The 15070-nt window shown below is 42.5% G+C and overlaps 1 protein-coding gene and 1 long non-coding RNA gene across 11 annotated transcripts in view; one reads left to right on the forward strand and one right to left on the reverse strand.

The window, feature by feature from the left end:
- LOC129621474 (uncharacterized) overlaps nt 1-8078 on the reverse strand; it is a 56211-nt gene extending 48133 nt beyond the window's left edge. For 2 of the 8 annotated variants that reach the window (XR_008699383.1, XR_008699388.1), the window contains exons 1-3: nt 7707-8078; nt 7158-7231; nt 5176-5338 (exon numbers count right to left, since the gene is read on the reverse strand). This is a non-coding gene — a long non-coding RNA (uncharacterized LOC129621474). Of the gene's footprint in view, nt 1-5175; nt 5339-6478; nt 6544-6648; nt 6897-7157; nt 7232-7706 lie in introns of those variants that run through there. The other 6 variants (XR_008699386.1, XR_008699390.1, XR_008699384.1 and 3 more) reach the window with 5 other exon arrangements.
- The window catches only part of TNFAIP8L3 (TNF alpha induced protein 8 like 3), a 45494-nt gene extending 30699 nt beyond the window's left edge, over nt 1-14795 (forward strand). For 2 of the 3 annotated variants that reach the window (XM_055537976.1, XM_055537975.1), the window contains exon 2: nt 13275-14795. In XM_055537976.1, coding sequence (XP_055393951.1) covers nt 13275-13837 — 563 coding nt within the window. In that variant the 3' untranslated portion in view covers nt 13838-14795. Of the gene's footprint in view, nt 1-4043; nt 4793-7135; nt 7210-13274 lie in introns of those variants that run through there. The other variant, XM_055537974.1, reaches the window with a different exon arrangement.
- Nucleotides 14796-15070: the final 275 nt, after the last annotated feature.

The raw sequence follows: 15070 nt of genomic DNA on the forward strand, positions 1-15070 counted from the left end.
TAAAAGTTTGAATTTCTATATAGCTGAAGACACCATAAACAAAATTAAAGGGTAATGCTACAGACTGGGAGATTTTCACAAGTAATGTGATCAGCAGAGATTTAGAATCCATAATACATAAAAACTCCTACAAATTAACAGGAAAAAGACACACAATCCAATTGGGCGGGAAATGACCATGAAAAGAAAGTGAAAGTTGCTCAGTCATGTCTGACTCTTTGCAACCCCATGGACTGTATAGTGTATGGAATTCTCCAGGCCAGAATCTGCAGTAGGTAGCCATTCCCTTCTCTAGGAATCTTCCCAAGCCAGGGATCGAACCCAGGTCTACCACATTGCAGGCGGACACGTTACCAGCTGAGCCACCGGGGAAGCGGGAAATGACTATATGAAGAAGCAATTCATAGATGAGAAAAGCCTAAATGCTCAATATACACAAAATATATTGACTCCCAGTGACAATCAGGGAAATGCATATTAAAATGAGGTACCATTTTGTTCTTAACAAATTGGCAAAAACTTAAAATGTGGATCTGAAGTGTTGATGGGGAAGTGGATCCACAGGAAATTCATACACTGCGGCTGGGAGTGAAAATTAGAGCAGTCTCGCTGAAGCAATTGGCAGCTGTGCCTCAGGACCTGGCGGTGCTGGCCGAGGGTTAGAACCCAGGAGGCTGTTGTGTGTGTGCACAAGGAGATGCGACTGTGGACTTTCTTTCTTACAGAAAGTGGAAATAATGTAAATGTCCATCAAGATGAAACATGGATATAGAATATATTCGTGTAAGCAATGAAATGACTAATTAGATCAGTCTTGCAAGAATGAGGTTGAATGAAGAGATGCAGAAGGATCTGTGTAATGTTATACCTTCGTCTGAAGTTTAAAAACACTCTGAACAGTATAATGCTGATGTGTGCATACTCATGAGGTAAACATATAAAAACATGGATGAGAAAAAGACACATGGACTTCTGAAGCTGCAGTTAGATCTGAGGAGACAGAAGGGAAAGAAAGTTGAAAACAAAGCGGGCTTCATCTCCCTGTGTCTTTGAGGGCAAAATATTAAGATTTATTCCATATGTGTGGTGACCATACGAGTAGAGTTTGTTATATTATCTTCTGTTTTGTCTATATGTTTGAAATGCTCTATGGATTTGTAAAAAATTCATTCTTCTGAGGAGAAAACCAGCTCAATCTCCATGTTAAAGTGAGCAGTAATTCAAAAAAGCCTTTAAACTAATTTGTGTTGATCACCTCATGAATGGCAGGTTAGTGTGGCAGGTTGAAGCACAAGACTCCAGGACAGCCTGAATCCAACTCTGCCACTTCCTAAATGGTGCATTTAAATAGCTGCTGCTAAGTCACTTCAGTCCGACTCTGTGCGACCCCATAGACGGCAGCCCACCAGGCTCCCCCGTCCCTGGGATTCTCCAGGCAAGAACACTGGAGTGGGGTGCCATTTCCTTCTCCAATGCAGGAAAGTGAAAAGTGAAAGTGAAGTCGCTCAGTCGTGTCCGACTCTTAGCGATCCCATGGACTGCAGCCCACCAGGCTCCTCGATCCATGGGGTTTAAATAGCTACTGATCCCCATTTTGCAGTGGTTTCCTTGTATGTAAAATGATGATGATAGTGGCGATCAGTGCCTGCATCTTGAATTGTTGCAAGGATACGATGAGTTACTGTGCATAATGCACTACATACATAGACTCTATTTTTATTATTTTATTATGCCTGAGTATGACCTGCTGTTCAGGGAGAGACACTAGTCATTTGTTAGATGCAAGAGAGATTGGGGGAGGGGTGAATAAGCTTTGCTTAAAGAAATCATATATCATAGATGTTGTTTTTAGTGATGGTTGCTCTTCTACTGCAGTGAGACAAAAATATCTCTCAGATCTCCAAAATTAACCTGTTGAGTTAGAGATGATTCACCACACACACACACACACCCCACCCCAGTGACTTCACAAGTATCTGCTTCAGTTAGTTCTGTTAAGTAAAATTATCACTCATTCACTTTTCAGAGCTAGCTATAAAATCAATATGAAAAACAAAGCCAGAATATGACTCTGTTCAAATATATAGAATGCCCTCTCAAAATGAAAGTTACATCTATCTTCAAGTTTTGATGAATAGGTGGTATTGTTCTGTCACATCATAAGACTGGCTTTTTGGGGATAATATTTTTTAAAAATGATGAAATGTAAATCTCAGTGCTAGAAGGTGAAATAATTGAGACCTATTTAATTTCTCAAATAAGTGAGAAATCACAGTCATTAGGGAACCAGGGCCAATTTTCTAAAAGCAGATGCAGGGAGGCAAAGATTGCAGGCTTTGTCTAGAGTTGATTTGGCTCAACTTCAGCTGTCTTACTTAACTAGTCTCGTAGTTTTAAATGAATTACTTAAATCTGCTGTTCCTCAGTTTCCTCATCTATAAAATAGGACTCACAGACTTCCTTTTGCAGCCCTTTTGTGAGGGTCAAATACATAGCATACACTGCCTGGGGTACATAATCTGTGCTTGTAGTTAACATTATCTCCGACATGATTGTTAATTGAGTTACGAATTCCTCAGTGTTGAGGTGGGTGGATTGGGGGCGTCTAAGACAAAGTGAGATAATGAGCTAGAAGAGCTTACAGCTGACCCTGCCAGATTTCTTCACCTGAAATGATGTTATTTCAAGGCCCAGGGATTTTTTTTTTGGAAATGAAAAAGACTCTTCATCTTGAAGGTCATTAAATGCTGCCTTTAAAGTGTACTTATTCAGTGTAAGGTATTGCAACAGTCTGAATCTGCTTTCCTATGAAGGCACCTTGTTTTGTCTACCATTGCTTTCGTATATTCTTTCTCAGCACCCTAAAACATCCAATATAGCTAGGAAATTTCATCATGTCTGGTCCCCCCTCAAAACACTCAAACCCTCATTCCTGAAATAAATCTCTAGGACTGAGCAGCCACCCAGGGTAAAGCAAAAGTCGGTGACTGTTCCCAGGCCTTAGCCAAGGGCAAGATTTTAAGGGCACCCCTTCCCTGGTGGCTCAGATGATAAAGAATCTGCCTGTAATTCAGGAGACCCAGGTTTGACCCCTGGGTTGGGAAGATCCCCTGGAGAGGGGAATGGCTACCCACACCAGTATTCTTGCCTGGCGAATTCCATGGACAGAGAAGCCTGGCAGGCTACAGTCCATGGGGTCTCAAAGAGTGTGACACGACTGAGCAAATAACACTTCACTTTCTTTCAAGCCCAAGCTAGAGGCAGGACTCGGGGTGGGTGAAGACGGGCTACTAGGGCGCCCTCTCCTCTGCACTTGGTTGTCTCTGACAAATCAGTCCTTCCTCCTCCACCCTCCACCTCAATCCTTGTACCCAAACCTACCTGTCACTTCCTACCCTCATTTTAAAATAATCCGTTTTATTGGTGGGGAGGTGGACCACAAAGTAGGAGAGGAGCCCTAGGAGGGCTGCAATGCGGCTCTGATGTGATCCCCAGGAAGCAGTGAGTAGAGACTACACTTTAACGAGGAATTTGCATTTTAAAGGAAGAACCTATTTATCCCCAGGATCTTTAATTGGCTAATTATTTAAGGAAGCTAGGTCTTTTCACTGCCAACTGCTTGATGGATAGGGACTGGGTCTGAATGGGGAAATGGGAAGCTCAGGGCAGAACATGTCAAGCTGGAGATGCCTGCTGTACAGGCTCGTGTGACCGTCTCCTCCCAGATGCCCCCCAGGACCCTCAGAACTCAGCATTCTCAGGCCTGAAGTCATACTCCCCACACACACTCTCCCAGATGCTTGTTTGAGTTGGTGGTGCCTTAATGTCCCCCACCCCATGTCTCCCAAGCTAGAAGAAGCACTCAGCCTCACCCCTGACTCATCCATCTCCCCCAAAGTCACCCAGGCTGTTCCTTATTGCCTCTTACCCTCACCCACAGTACAAGCTAAGAAGCTAAGATCAAAATCACAATGTGTCTGTCTTGCTGGGCTTCCCAGGTGGCGCTGATGGTAAAGAACCTACCCGATGATATAAGGTAGGAGAGGAGATGTAAGAGATGCAGGTTTGATCTCTGGGTTGGGAAGATCCCCTGGAGGAGGACATGGCAACCCACTCCAGTATTCTTGCCTGGGGAATCTCCATGGACAGAGGAGCCTGGCGGACTACAGTCCATAAGGTTGCACAGAGTCGGACACAACTGAAGCGACTTAGCACTCAGCACTCAGTATCTTCCAAATTGCCATGACTTCCTACTGCCTTGGGGGATATCTTGAGGCAAGTACAAGTGTATGAAATCAATACTTCAAATAATCTTACTAGAATTTTTGAAATTTTTATAGCTTGTTTCTTGTCTGATCTGATTAGATCATTACTTTTACCTTATAATTTGGCTGTGGAAAACCTCTTTTGATGAGGAAGATAATCATCAGCTATGCCATGTTCTTGCTACTCACTTGTGCTGGCATGATTGGTGTATTATCTTCAGGCCTCAGTTTTGTTTCTTGCAAGAATCTTTTGAAATCATTGGTCCATTTCATAATGGTTAGTTTGCTGCTGCTGCTGCTGCTAAGTCGCTTCAGTCATGTCCGACTCTGTGAGACCCCATAGACGGCAGCCCACCAGGCTCCCCCGTCCCTGGGATTCTCCAGGCAAGAACACTGGAGTGGGTTGCCATTTCCTTCTCCAATGCATGAAAGTGAAAATTGAAAGTGAAGTCGCTCAGTCGTGTCCGACTCTTAGCGACCGCATGGACTGCAGCCTACGAGGCTCCTCCATCCATGGGATTTTCCAGGTAAGAGTACTGGAGTGGGGTGCCATTGCCTTCTCTGAATGGTTAGTTTAGTTAGAACTAAATAATATAAGCAGTAAGTCTACTTAACCAAGCACACATAAACATATGCCAAAATAAGCCAAAACTGCTGAAATGGAACAAAGAAATTAGAGATACACAGTAAATACTTCCCCACCCCCTAGGGAATAGGGGGATCTTCTCTTTTCTTAGACTGCCACACACCGGTAGGTCCCAGGGTTAGCCTGAATGTTAAATATTAGTAAAGCTTAATCTATCTCATTAGAAAAAAAGGAAACAGAAATAAAATTCTAATGTTCTCATTTTTCACACCCCTTCATGGTGCCTGGTGGAGGCTGCTGCCCTTCCAAGCAATGGTCACTCACCCACGGGACCCACAAGCTGCTTGCTTCTTATTGCAGGTGGTGGAAATTTGGAGACCTTGGGTCTTCTCATGGGCCTCCCAGGTGGCTCAAGTGGTAAAGAATCTGCCTGCCAGTAGAGGAGATGCAGGAGATGTGGGTTTGATCCCTGGGTCAGAAAGATCCGCTGGAGGAAGAAATGACAACCTGCTCCAGTATTCTTGCCTGGAAAATCCCATGGACGGGGTGCCTGGTGGGCCATAGTCCATGGGGTAGCAAAGAGCTGGACACGACTGAGCTACTGAGCATGCATGCACGCAGGGGTGATCCCAGGGGCTCTGTCCTCAAGGCAGGAGAACATGACTAGTATAATCAGCTTTTCTGGGTGCCTGTGCAGGTGAGCAGAAGATGGGTGCTCATTGTGAAAGTTCACATTCAGAGTAGTTTGTGGGGCTGCTCTGTCTCAAGGAGACTTGCTCAAACTTTATTTCCAACAGCTAAATTAGGAGATTGGGATTGACATATACACACTATTATATATAAAATAGATAACTAATAAGGACCTACTGTAAAGCACAAGGAACTCTACTCAGTACTCTGTAATGACCTATATGAGAAAAGAATCTAAAAAAAGACTGGCCATATGTATATGGATAACTGATTCACTTTGCTGTACACCTGAAACTAACACAACATTGTAAATCAACTACACTCAAATAAGGCAAACAAAACAAAACAAAAACCCAGTGAAGTGTAAGTGATTGAGCACCAGAAACCTGGACAACCACAGATCACCCTCTGCCCAGCTCTTACCCCTCCTCGTGCCCTGGGGACTCCCCTCCCCCCTTCCTTGTACTCTGGGCCTCCTACTTTGACAGATGGTGCTTATTAAGCACCACAGATTGTTTTTCTCATGGTACCCTCTCCACCCCTAACTTCTACTTAACAATTTTTAGCCTACTCTCTTCCTTGCCATTTTCCTAAGCTATTTACAGAAGTGAAGTGAGATCGTGTGAGCGCTGGCTATTACAGATAATTTTATAATTTTGACACAGCTATCCATACAGCCATATATGTTTTACACACAGTCTTTAATCAGAGGTAGAGAAGTTACCAAGTCCTGAGAGTAAGAAGAAAAGAGCCGAGTCTGTCCCCCAGCCCCTCTCTGCCACAGCACATCCTGGGCTGATGCTCAAGAGCTCTTCTCTGGGCTGTAGCTGACAGCTGAGAGCCTGTCATCTTTCATAACCATCATTTATTTTTCCCAGAATGTATCACCTTGCTCTTACCATGCTGAAGCTCATCTGCCTCTTTTCTGCCCACTCACCTTTCCTGCTGTTTATCACCACCAGCTTGGCATTTCACCATCCAGGAGAGCTTAGTGTTTCTAGAAATGTGGAAACATCACTTGTGCTACAGCTAAATATCATCTATAGAAGCATCAGCTCAGACTGGCCCCAACACTTTTCCATGCAGTAAAGGGCCCACTCAAATTACCTTTTGCGTTCTCTCTTCAAACTAGTTCATTCCCATTGCCACGCCATTCTCCCAACAGAGTTCTGGTATTTCTCCTTTCCTTGTAATGTTCCAAGGTTGCTTATTCTCAGAGCACTGACTTTATAATCTTTTTATTTGAGTTCCTTTATCAATCTTGGTTTAAGGAAGCTCTTGTTTTTTTCTACAAGGATGGACTTTGCAGCTTTCTCAGTCTCATCTCCTTGTGCTAGTCACACAAGCTGCATAATCACCTTTCTATTTCCATTCTCAGAGATTCCCAGGTACTGTAAACAATCCATTACTTTTCATGACTGAGGAATGGGTACTGTTGTTTAAACGTGGTTAAGAGAATTGTCACTGGCTAAAAGAGCCTTTTTAAGGCTTGTATACAGGAAAAAGAGAATAGTTTTTGCCATGACCTAGCCTAGATCTTCTTGGTGTTTCCCCCAAACAAACACATGCACACTAGTTTGACCTGTTTTCCCAGGTATTCCCAGGGCACTCCTGACCTTGGCTTCCAAAGTTCACGCTCTTCCTCTCAGTCTGCAGTGCTTCTCCCTGGTGAGTCACCAACATGATCCCTCTGCAAAAGACAGAGACAGAAGGATGGGTGGAAGGAAACAAGTCCAAGATTTCCACATGCAAAAAAGTCTGTCCCAAAGCAATTATCCTCCAATTAAAAATAAATTGAAAAAAAAAGTCTGCCCCCCACCCCCAAGCCCTCCCTTGGTGCATACACTCTCCCTTGAATCGTGTGCCTGTTGGAAAGAGTACTGGCTCTCCAGCCCTCCCCCTGAGAGTTGTTAGAGTTGACCAGATTGGTGTCCTGATGCTATTTCATCAAATAAATAATAAAACTACACAGTTATCTTTACTACAGGACTTTTCAGAGCCTGTAATAAGCTGTCTGGTGTGGCACAACATCAAAAGCCAGCCACAATATATACTCATCTACAAACTCATTTAGCTGACCACAAAATCTTCTCCCCTGCAACATCTGACAGGACCAGTGTTCTGTAAGATACACGTTGGGGCATCCCATGATTGGTGGGTCCTACCTTCAGTAGGTTGGAATCATGCTAAATGTTAGGGAGCTTGTGATTGCTGGCCCTCCTTCTAAAGATTTTAGTACTGACAGTTTGGAGTAGAGTGTGGGAATCTGCTTGATTGCTGTTTTTTTCTTAAAGCTTCTCTTATAATTCGATGTTCTGTAATCCCTCTGCTCTAGCTTCTTGATTGTTAGGCTTCAGAGATTCAATACCTGTGACCCTCCTGAGGGCTCAGCATAGAACCTTGTACCACAAGTCCCTTTGTAGGTAAATAACATGTTCTTTTACAAGAGAAATTGCTGAGAACATATGTGGAAAACCACCCAAGGCCTTTGTGATTTGGGGGAAATTGCTGGCCTATTTCGATGATTTTAGAAACCACCTCCTGATGTTGTAGCCATCCCCGCCTATATATTCAAGTCCACCTTCAGAGCCCAGAGCTTCCACCAGCTGTTCTCACTCATGCCAGTTTGGGCTGTTTCACGTGTTAAAGTATTTTGTTTCATTTGTCTCTACCCTGCCTCCCTGCAGGACCATATTCAGAGTAGGACCCAATTAAATATTGGGGAAAGAGGGGAGGACATCCCCCACGGCATTTCTACAGAGTTGAACAAAGAGTGAATGCTCAGTAATTGCAGAGAAACCAAGGGACAAAAGAAACCTTGGCCCAAAAGAGACCAAAAAAAGTTAAGATTGACTCTAGAATTAAAAAGCAAATAGAGAAGTGTGGTATGTGTGGCAACAAGAGTAAGCATCTTACCCTGCTGAGATGATAGCAACTTCAACATTGTTCTTCATTTTTTAGGTCGATGATCTATGTATCATTAGTGGCTCAGGAAGAGGGTAACCAACTTGTCCAATTTGCCTGGGCTTTTCAAATTTTAGCACCAGAAGTTCACCATACAGGAAACCCCTCAGTCCTGGCAACTCAGCGCAGTTGGTCACTCTACTCAAAAAACAGAGTTTGGTAACTAGATAAAACTGGGAAATGCTTTACCACACTCTGAGCTTCCTTAGTGGCTGAAGTGATAAAGAATCCACCTGCCAAGCAGGAGACATGGGTTCAATCACTGGGTTGGGAAGCTGCCCTAGAGAAGGAAATGGCAACCCACTCCAGTATTCTTGCCTGGAAAGTCCAGTGGACAGAGGAGCCTAATGAGTCCATGGGGTCAAAAGAGTGATAGAACTTAGTGACCAAACAAGAACATTTCCACACTCTACTCACCTGAATTAGTTTCCTACAGCTGCTATAACAAATTACCACAAACTTAGTGATTGAAGACTATATAAATTTATCGTCACACATCTTTGGAGATCAGACATCCTGAATGAATTTTATAGGTCTGAAAACCAATGTGTCAGCAAGGCTGTGTTTTTTCTGAAGGCTCTAGGGGGTAATCTGTTCCCTTGCCCGTTTCGACTTCTAGAGGCCGCCTGTGTTCCTTGACTGATGCAGTTCTCTCTCCCAGACATTACATCCCTTTGATCCTCTGCCCCCATCATCAAGTCTTTTTTCTGACTCTCTCTCTTCCTTTCACTTATAAAGAGTCTTGTAATTGCATCAGGTTTACTGGCTAATCTGGGGTAATTTCTCCATCTCCAAATTCTTAACTTAGTCATATCTATGAAATCTATTTTACCAGGTAAGGTAGTACATGCACAGATTCCAAGACTAGGATGTGGACATTTTGGGGGGGTCATTATTCTACCAATTATACCCACCCCTCTCTGACAGCTGATAAAACACCTTAATGTTTTAAAGAAATATTTTTAAAGTCTCATAGTAAAGAAATCTGTTTAATATTGCTTAATCTAGTGTTTTCCAAACCTTTTTTGATCAAGAAATTCTTTATTCAGGGAGTATTATGCTAAGTAAAATAAGTCAGAAAAAGACAAATACTGTATGATACCCATTATACATGGAATCTAAAATATACAGCAAACTAGTGAATATAACAAAAAAGAAGCAGACTCACAGATATAGAGAACAAACAATCAGTTACCATAGTAACCTTCTTCCTTGGGAGAGAAAAGGAGGAGGGACAAAATAGGAGTGGGGGATTAACAGGTATAGACTGTTATGTATAAAATAAGCTACAAGGATATATTGTACAACACAGGAAATTTAACCAGTATTTTATAATTATGGAGTAAAACCTTAAGAAAAAAAAAAAAAAAGAAACTCTTTATTCCTCCGAAAAGAACAGCACTTAATATCTCATGGAACAACACTGCTCTTATAAAAGAGCAGGATTCAAATTGGTGTGTGCACCATGGAGAGTCCAGAAACTTTCCATGCGATGAGCAGATGAGGAGAGTTTTGATATCTAACTCCAACTCCTCTTTCTCACTTCAATAATCTTCTAAATCCAACTGTCAGAACAACAATCTGAGGTCAAAGCTCAGTGAACCTTCCTTCTTTCCACTGGTTCAATCATGGAGTTCCCACCCATAAAGAATCTTATTGGAACAAATATGAATACATTTCACTGGGGTTCAAAACCTGGTCAAAGTAATGACGTGCCCCTACTAATCTCACTTGGAGGTACATGTCCAATAAAACTACTTTTTATGTTTAGTATTTATAAAAGTTTGATACTTCTACCCAAAATAATTAGAATGATAACTTTTTAAGGAATTTTTTTAAGGATTGGAGATTTTGATCACTAGAATTATCTTTTAATTTAAATTTCAATTTTTATGTATCCTTTGGTTATAGAGAATTATGGATGGTTTGATCAAATAAAACATTTTCAAGCATAAAAACAGATACTAAGTTAAAGTTCTCTAGATGCCATAGATATACAATTTTAAGTAGGAAAAAAAAACAATGTAGCAGCTCTCATTTTTAAAGGAAAGCTTGCTCCTGTCATTTTCAAATGGACAATAATGGATGTTATATCACTGTGGTGTGTGCTGTGTACACTGGACACTTTTAAAAGAATAACACATTGATTTTAAAGTATCAATATTTAAAATATCTAGACATGTAATCTATTTTGAAAGTATAACTGTTTAACCATAAGGTGAAAAATACTTGTTGTCAAGTTAAAAAATATGCAAGGAGGTACTCGCTTTTCAAAATTCTTATGGGGATATAAGAGCAAAAGGTGTGATGGCCCTTTGGAATCTGGCTAGCAAGAAAGCCTTGGTAAATACATCAGCTTACCACAGCTCTCAGGGATAAAGCCATGAAGTGCCTGGCTCAGAGCCAGTGTTCCCTCATTCAACAATAGCTGCCAAGGGCTGCCTGGATCCAGTGGGCCCACTGAGTCAGTGGGGCTTGGACACAAACCCCTGTTCCCATAGAGCTTATATTCCAGCAGACACATAGTTAGTTGGTCAGTTGCTTCTGTGCTGCATTTCTAGAGTGGTTCTTCAAATAGCTTCTCAATTTTGGGGAACTGTGTCTACAAAGAAATGACTCATTTTTTGATATTCCAGAACAGATGCATCTGGATTCCATTGTTCCCCAACAGAATAACCACCTAGGGAGGCATACATTTATTTTGGTGACAGAGCCAAAGCTTAAAAGTCTTTAAGTTTCTCCTGTGAAACTGACTTCAAAGCATGCAGCACAATCTTTTAAATATCCTTAATGCTGGTAAATATTTGTACGGGGAGGAGGAATGTGATGTTTTGGAACAAAGGTTATCTACACAAAGGTCTGATGACCATGGCAGATGATCGGACTGGGCAAGAATATTGTCTCCAGCTCTGGAAGGGCATTAATCTCACAGTAAGGAAAAGTCAAAAATTGCTATCTCTTCCCTTCACACTGAGGCTGAAGGGAAAATCCTGGCTGTGTTAGGGTCACTTGCTCTGAAGTTACTTGAAGAATCTATGTTCTCAGACATTCAGAAGATCCTCCTGAGGCCATGGGAGACCCATAGTGCCTGCTTCTTTAGTTCTACTGATCCCACTTTAGTGACCCCATTCCAGACCATGCCCCTCAGGCTGACAGCTAGAAGAGATCCATGAGCAGGAGTAGCTGTCCTGGAAAAACCCAGGGCTGAGCTGGGAGGGAAGGAGCCAGTCCATGAAGGGGCATACGGGTGGAGGAAGAGCTGGGGCCTGTGTCTGAATTGTATTTGAGTATTTACTGAGTCCATGTTTGTGAGACTTATGCACCCAGGGATTAATGGCATTCCATTGAGGGATGAATCCAGGGTGAGCAGAGGGGGTGGGATTGAGATGAGGAGGGGCCAGAGAGGATTGCAAAAGCTGGTGTGTGTGGCCATCTGGCTGTCCATGCTGCCTGCCACTTCCATGTAGCCACAGAGTGCTGGAAAAGAAGTCTTGGGATCCTAGAGAGCCCTCAGTTCTCAAAGGGAAATTCATTCTGCAGAATTTCTCTAGCATTTAACTTAACAAAGGCCATTCCATCCCTGTGCCCAGAACTTAACTAGGTGCTTTGGAAGATGCTGTCTCTGTCCTCAGGCAACTTGATTCTCCTTGGGAAGATAAGAAGGATACACATACACACTGTTGAATGAAGATGGCCAATGGGTTTCATTTCATATACCAGTTTCAGCTAAATGGTAACTTCATGGAGTATTCCATCCAGTCTAAGACCCCATCAATTATAAAAGGCCATTTTATATACTCTTAAGAAAGAAGAAAATGTTTCCAATTAAATTACAAATGATTGCTTTCTTACTGGTTAGAGTTTTGTGTCCAATTTATTATTAGAAGATTCTTTTTAGACTTACTTATACATAGTGTTAATTCCTTTAACTTATATTGTTCTCATTCGTTCATAAAGTGGAAAGTATGGGAAATAAACTGGGTTTGGTTTTTCTACGTTTCCTCACATTCAGGGTACTACTTGGCGGAAGCATCTTTGCTCAGAGCATTGATGTCTGTGTTTCCCACACAGTGTAGTTCTCTGTCATCAAGAGCATTGGTGAGGCAACATTTCTTTCAAGAGTACTCATGACTTTTATTTCAGATCTCTGTCTCCTATTGTGTAAAGTGATGCACACACAGGTAATGCAACCGTAGCACAACTACCACCTGGCAACAGTGACTATAAGATAGATCACTATTTCCAAGATATCAAATGTGAAAAAATGCGTCTTAGACTCAATGAAAATGGATTCTAAGACTCAGTCAAAAAACACTCCCATGATCAACCACCCAGGTCTGTCCTAGGAATGGGGTTGGCACTGGTGCTACATTCTTATCACTAAGCAATAATTTCCTCCTGTAAATTTGCAAAACTGAATGGTTTTCATTACAATAATTATTGTAGGGAGTTTTCCATGAGCAAATAGATTCAAGGAGGCTTTCTGCAGGAAGTAGGTCAAAAGGATGAGATCTGGCCTGGACATAAGAAGACCATGTCCAGAAAGGAAAAAGGACAATTTAAAAGGTTCAAGAAGGTAAACAGGCATATCATGTGGCAAGGACAGTGGAGTAACCAGGCTAGGGTGGGGTTTCATAAAAGAGTCATGGGTTATGAAGGCATGAATTTTTGCCCTAAGAACGTAAGTTCAAGTTCATATATTTCACTTGTAGAAACCTAATCAAAGGTTCTCCTATTTATATAACTCTTATTTTCTTTTCTTACCATAGGTCCTGATGTTTTTAGTTCAAAGAACCTTGCCCTTCAAGCCCAGAAGAAGATTCTGAGCAAAATAGCCAGCAAAACTGTGGCCAACATGCTGATTGATGATACCAGCAGCGAGATCTTTGATGAGCTCTACAAAGTCACCAAAGAGCACATACATAACAAAAAGGAAGCCCACAAGATCATGAAAGACTTAATCAAGGTGGCAATCAAAATCGGGATCCTCTACCGGAACAACCAGTTCAGCCCAGAGGAAGTTGTTATAGTGGAGAAGTTTAGGAAGAAGCTGAACCAGACCGCCATGACCATCGTCAGTTTCTATGAAGTGGAATACACCTTCGATCGAAACGTGCTCTCCAAGCTCCTACATGAGTGCAAGGACCTGGTGCATGAACTGGTGCAGAGACACCTGACACCCAGGACCCACGGGCGCATCAATCATGTCTTCAACCACTTTGCCGATGTGGAGTTCCTCTCCACCCTTTATAGCCTCGATGGAGACTGTAGGCCCAACCTCAAGAAGATCTGTGAGGGAATCAATAAACTGATAGATGAAAAAGTCCTTTGAATGCCTTCCCTCCTCCTGGACTTCGCTGCATTCATGTTACGGCACCCAGCGTGTTCCACATGAGAATCAGGAAACAAGAAGAAACCCTTGTCAAAGATGCCTATTGTCTGTTTTGTTCATCCCTCTGATGTTGATGCTAGATTGAGCTCAGGTGTGTTTATCCTCTGAGCTATCTGCTGAGGTATGTACTTAAGATCTCCTTTGTTTGCAAGCCCAAAGGACGTCTTATCTCTCCTGAGCAGAAAAGCCACCCTGCTCACCAGGGTGGGCCCAGTTCACCTTGTGGAGTGGAAGGAGCCCTGGACCAGGGGTCAGAGTACACAGACTTGGTTCGCAACTCCATCAGTTATGACTTTGTTCTCTGGATCCTGGAACCACTGTGCCTGCCTGCCTACCTCCCAGGGTTGCTGTGAGGATCAAGTGAGACTATGTTCATGCTTTTAATAACTCTAATATGAGGTCTTACTAGTTTCTCTTTGGCATGTTGTGGGGATCAACATGGATCTAGACTATCAGGCAGTGGAAAAAGAACAATAGTTTCTAACAGGCTGGGTTTGCAATCTGTGTCAAGATGTGCTGTTTCAAACACACAATTTCACTCATAAAAACGAATCTAAAGGTGTGAAAAAGTAGAGCAGCAAAGTGGAAAAGTGTTTTTCAAGTCTTAGATGTGCAGGTTTGTGGTCCTGCAGAGGGGAACTTTCTGGGGGGTGGGGGAGTAGAGAGAGAGTTTCCCACCCATGAGGCAGAAGCAGAGAAGAACTGTGCTCACCCTGCTCCTGCAGGACGGGCCTTCCCCATCTAAGGGGCACCATCAAAGAGGCACAGGGAAGGTTTATCCCAGCATGCACAGGAGAGTTGGGCTGAATGAACCCCTGTCTGTCTTTCTTGGTCTTTCACAGTCATTTTGTGCTGTTTATTCTGGTTTGTTAATAAATTGGAATTATCCTTCAAACAAGATGTTTTTGAGTTGTGATTCAAAAATCAAATTCCTTGGAGTTTGATACGGTGTTAAGAATGATGGGATTGAAAGGAAGAAGAAAATAAAGAGTAAGAGCTTTGCACTCAGACCCTAAGGGAAAGTTGCCCCTGGGGGAGCAGGTATAGGCTGAGACCTGTGCCCTTGCTCAGTGGGGAGCTAGTTATGGACATTGTGACCTCCTTCCCCGTGTGTCTTAAATCCTCACATTCACACAAAGTATTTAATGCCTTATAATGTTGTCTGGAGGCCAT

Source organism: Bubalus kerabau, chromosome 10, assembly GCF_029407905.1.
Source record: "Bubalus kerabau isolate K-KA32 ecotype Philippines breed swamp buffalo chromosome 10, PCC_UOA_SB_1v2, whole genome shotgun sequence".
In the NCBI taxonomy this organism is placed as follows: Eukaryota; Metazoa; Chordata; class Mammalia; order Artiodactyla; family Bovidae; genus Bubalus; species Bubalus kerabau.